The sequence below is a fragment of the Ascidiella aspersa genome, chromosome 1, assembly GCF_963924565.1.
Source record: "Ascidiella aspersa chromosome 1, kaAscAspe10.2, whole genome shotgun sequence".
In the NCBI taxonomy this organism is placed as follows: domain Eukaryota; kingdom Metazoa; phylum Chordata; class Ascidiacea; order Phlebobranchia; family Ascidiidae; genus Ascidiella; species Ascidiella aspersa.
Genome location: NC_139447.1, coordinates 15391788 through 15396238, shown reverse-complemented (window position 1 = coordinate 15396238; position 4451 = coordinate 15391788). Strand labels below are relative to the sequence as shown.

Sequence of the window (4451 nt, the reverse complement as noted above, 5' to 3'; positions counted from 1 at the left end):
AAAATTGTTTTTAATAGACCATGAGTAATTGAGTAGTGCATTTATTACAAATGAGCTAATCATTTAAACCTAAATTCAGGTCATTTGTAAATTCATTCAATGCAGAACCATCACTTTTAATCTTTACTTTTACTTAAGCAAACTAAACCCCACAGATGTTAGACTCTGGTCCTTTTATTTCCAATTGAGCTAGCTTTTTATTTTCTCTACATTTTTTATATAGTGAGGCACCTAGGACAACTAAAAAATGGTTTATAAAATCTTGTTAAGAGGTTTTTTCCCATGTAAAAATTTCACTTTGCCCCAAAAGATGTCATTAACAGAGACAGAAAACCTTTGTATGCGATTCTAATAAAATCATAATAAACAAAACTTTAATTTGTTTGCTTGTGGGGCTAGCAATATCAGTAGCTTCTTCTTGGCTGCCAACTAACATACTGGACTTTATTTTTCCCCTATTTTTATTTGGCATAATTATTTGTCTGTAACGAGGGCTGGTCAGCCAGAGCTGGAGCCCGAACTCATGGACCAAGCATTTTTGATGGAACCCGTGCCATTTTGTTAATTATAAGAGCTATGAAATTTTTATCTGTTGTAGCGAAAAACGATTTTAAAATCCTCAAATGAAATTCCACTATGGAGCCAGAGCTGATGTTGTGTTTCGTGGCTCCGGAGCTGTAGTCGAAGTCACTGCATATATCTGTTTCGTGGCTACCGTGATTCCCCAACCATGTCAAAGTTTGGAATTTTAACATAACAAACAACCTTAATGTGCTAAGTTTATGTGTATCAATTTGTAAACACTGTCTATATAATGCAGATTGTTCTAAATAAAAAGTAACAGTGAAAGCACATGGAATTTGTGGCTAGGAAACATATTACTTAAAGAAAAGGGGTGGGATTTCGAAAATTTGTGTGAGGGTTGGTCAAAAAGAATCTTCTTGATTGTTATTGCAAACATTGCGCCAGAAAAATTGCAACAGAACCTCACATGTAAAAAGGCCCATTAATAAAGCAAAGGTGTCAGTTTTGTAGGCCTAGCCTAATATCAGTGTCACTGTTTGTCCAGCAATATTTTCAGCATTCTAGAACCGAAGAAATGTTTAGTGAACAGCAATTTTAATTTAGCATTATGGCCCATAGTGCAAATGTTGAACGCATTTTTTCTTTGATGCAGCCACAATGGTGCAAAGAAAGAGACAGCCTATTAGTTGGATCATTTTCGGGCATCTTGACGGTTGTATATAATTTTAAGGATAATTCGTGTAAACAATTTCACGATCTCGCTAAAAATGATCATTCCTTATTGGCAAAAGTTAAGGGAACTCAAAGTATTCATGGGCTGAAAAAATAAATAAATTTGATTTGTTGTTTTTGTGTCTGTTTTTGTAACTATTGCTTTGTTTTTGAATCTATTGCCTTCAACCACCAAGGAAATGTAAAACATCATCAAACTCAAACGTAACAATTCTACTTTCGTTTTACTTGCCGGCAAAAAATGTCCTCTTTTTGGGTGCTGAAAATATGGTAGCTATAGTTTCAAATGATCCAAAACTTCAATATCCACTGTTTAACTTTAAATCAAGCCATATGGTAGAGTTTTGGCCCAATAGACTAAATAACCACAACTTAAAAAAAAAAAAACTCCAGTTTGTGAGGTAAAATAAAGGGTCAGCTTGAAACAATTTGCTGTCCAAATACATAACTATTGTTTTACAAATGATATTGTGTATCCCATTCCATTGTTGTATTTTTTAAGGTATTTGTCATGTTTGGTCAGTGAGGCTTTGATTGTATTGATTTAACCTGAAGTATATTCTACTTGTATCATTAATTTAAAGTAAACAAACTGAGCAAGTAAAACAAACTAATTGCTGTTCACTTTTATCACCTGGTACTTTCTATTACGCCTACAGTTTGTAACTTAATTTTAACCATTATATTTTTACACCTGCTACTATCTTCACTTTTTTATTATCTCAAAAGAATTGCTGGATTTGTTGCTCAATGTATTTTTTCAAAATAAGATTGCAAATATCATTTTTATGTTGTTTAGCTCTTTTATATTTAGAATGTTTTAGGTATTTTTACTGATTATCAATTAGCAACCTAAGTAGTACACATAGTGTTATATAATGGAGGTGGATGAGCCATCCACATCAGCATCTTCAGGTGCTGTTACCAAAAAACGATTTGAAGTAAGTAAGGTTTAAATCAAGAATTAGTTTGAATTCTGTATCAACAAATTTTCACATCTTATACCAATATTCCTTAGTGTAGTTTTCATCAAACAATCCTACTATAGTTTTAAGGCAATGTAAAAATTTACCCTGATGTATGTTTCCTAAGGTGAAAAAATGGAATGCTGTCGCTCTTTGGGCATGGGACATTGTTGTCGACAACTGTGCGATTTGCCGCAATCATATTATGGATTTATGCATTGAATGCCAAGCAAATCAAGCTTCTGCCACCTCAGATGAATGTACTGTTGCCTGGGGAGTATGCAACCATGCTTTTCACTTCCATTGCATCTCAAGATGGCTAAAAACTCGCCAAGTAAGCCTTTGTTTTTTCAATTTGTGAAAAACAAAATATAAGTTGAACTTCTCTTGTACATGGTGTATAAAAAGTGGTCAATGGGATTGAACAAATGTTGACAAGTTTAACCATATCTTATGTCAGTAATACATAAACCATTTGGGGGTTAATTTGATTTGTTGATTAAAAGCTGGTACAATACAGTCGTTTACCAAATTAAAAGTTTTTTTTATATTATTCTCTACTTCATTAAACGTTTAAAGGTTTGGTAACTAGTCAGAAACCAAGAGCCGCATTCCTACCCTTATAAACCGCAATAAAACTCACTAACATATGGAAAAAATGAATATCAGAAAATTTCACCTTACTCACACACCTACATTTGCTTAGTCAGATTCATTATGCCATTACACTGCTGGAGCTACTAAAATCATTTGACTAAATTATACAAAAACATAGGATCTTAGTAGGAGCAGGCAATTAATCGACACTGTACACAAAAAGAAAACTGAAATACAAGTTAAAATATAAATAAAAGTTCCACATAAAGCATGTTGAAGAGCCGCATGGGGTCGCAACCTGCAGATTGGCCTTGTGTAATTAGTCAATTAAATGCGGACACACACAAAAAATCGTGTCGGACACAACTCTGCTTTTAGGTTGTATTGTGAATTGCTATGATAATTTTTTTTTAATTATTGTCCAAAACTCACAGGTTTATCAAACTTACACAGGAATGGTACAATTTAATATGTAATAACAATTAATGAATAAATATTTCCGTTTTTTAACACCTTAAATTCAGGGTGTTAACTGGTGTCCTGCTTTCAGCCTTTTTCCAATTTACACCATTGAATTATATTACTTACAAACCTGTGTCACAGTTTCTTCTTACATTTGAGACTGTTTGCAGTAGCAGCTCTTTAGTAAACCTACCTCAAATTAATTTGTCACTGGGATTCTGTATTTAAAAATTCAATTAATCAAATTATTATTGTATTGTTCTTGTACATGATATAAACCAATACTTTTCTTTTTTTTTTTTTAGGTTTGTCCTTTAGACAACCGTGAGTGGGAGTTTCAGAAGTATGGCCGATAAAAGTTGGATCTCCTGCTCAAAAAACCCAATAAAAACTTGTATTTATTTCCAACACCAACTGCTGCTTCTTGTGAAGAGTGAATTATTTCACAAATCAAACCATTGCCTGTTCTTGATATAAATAAATATATTTGGATGCTCTTCTTAATGTGTTACATAATATCTTGCTGTCAAAAGAACTGTTCTGGTAAATTTAGTCACATGCACCATTTATGATGTGTGCTTTATAGTAACCAACTCGTCACCAAAAGTTAGTATTTTTATTTCAAATCTGAGTAGAAACAGTTTTTTCCTTGTTAAATTAAATCTTTATGGTTTTACTTTGACAATGTTTACCTTAATTTCTTTTACACAAAAATGCTTTTTGCAAATAAATAAACATACTGTTTAAAAATTACCGATGTGTCCACAGAATAGTTAGTAGTCCTAACATTTTTTCACAAAAAAAATACCACTCCAGGTAAATAGCAGCACTTAAACATCTACATTTATATCCACTTTGTTAATTAAGTACTAATTTTTTAAACTTTTTAAAATGTTTTAGTTTTTGAATAAATGTCTGAGAATATTAAATAAAAGCTGACAGACATCCCATTGGCTGTGTTTATTTGTAATCCCCAGTGAAATAAAATTTACTTGTATTTCGCGCATTTGCCTTTCCATATGGTTGAATTCCATATTGCATGTAAACTTAAAATAAAGTTAAGAAGTGGAACATATAGTTAAAAAAAAACATTCATCTTTATCGAAAAGTAAACATTTTTATTATGATTTTTAATTTGCAACAGGTTACGAGGGAACTAACCCAGTAAAC

The 4451-nt window shown here is 32.2% G+C and overlaps 1 protein-coding gene across 1 annotated transcript; it reads left to right on the top strand.

Moving 5' to 3' along the window:
• The first annotated feature begins 2036 nt into the window (after nucleotides 1–2036).
• Nucleotides 2037–4231, top strand: LOC146168004 (E3 ubiquitin-protein ligase RBX1). Its single transcript, XM_083392083.1, has 3 exons — nucleotides 2037–2198; nucleotides 2350–2556; nucleotides 3587–4231. Exons 1-3 carry the CDS (start codon nucleotides 2136–2138, stop codon nucleotides 3635–3637), a joined length of 321 nt encoding a protein of 106 aa, XP_083248209.1. The 5' UTR covers nucleotides 2037–2135; the 3' UTR covers nucleotides 3638–4231.
• Nucleotides 4232–4451: the final 220 nt, after the last annotated feature.

Excerpts from the sequence above, each read along its gene's own strand:
- LOC146168004 (XM_083392083.1), top strand. The coding sequence starts at position 2,136 with ATGGAGGTGGATGAGCCATCCACATCAGCATCTTCAGGTGCTGTTACC. Across the intron at positions 2,199-2,349 it reads TTACCAAAAAACGATTTGAA|GTGAAAAAATGGAATGCTGT; the intron begins GTAAGTAAGGTT and ends ATGTTTCCTAAG. Across the intron at positions 2,557-3,586 it reads GATGGCTAAAAACTCGCCAA|GTTTGTCCTTTAGACAACCG; the intron begins GTAAGCCTTTGT and ends TTTTTTTTTTAG.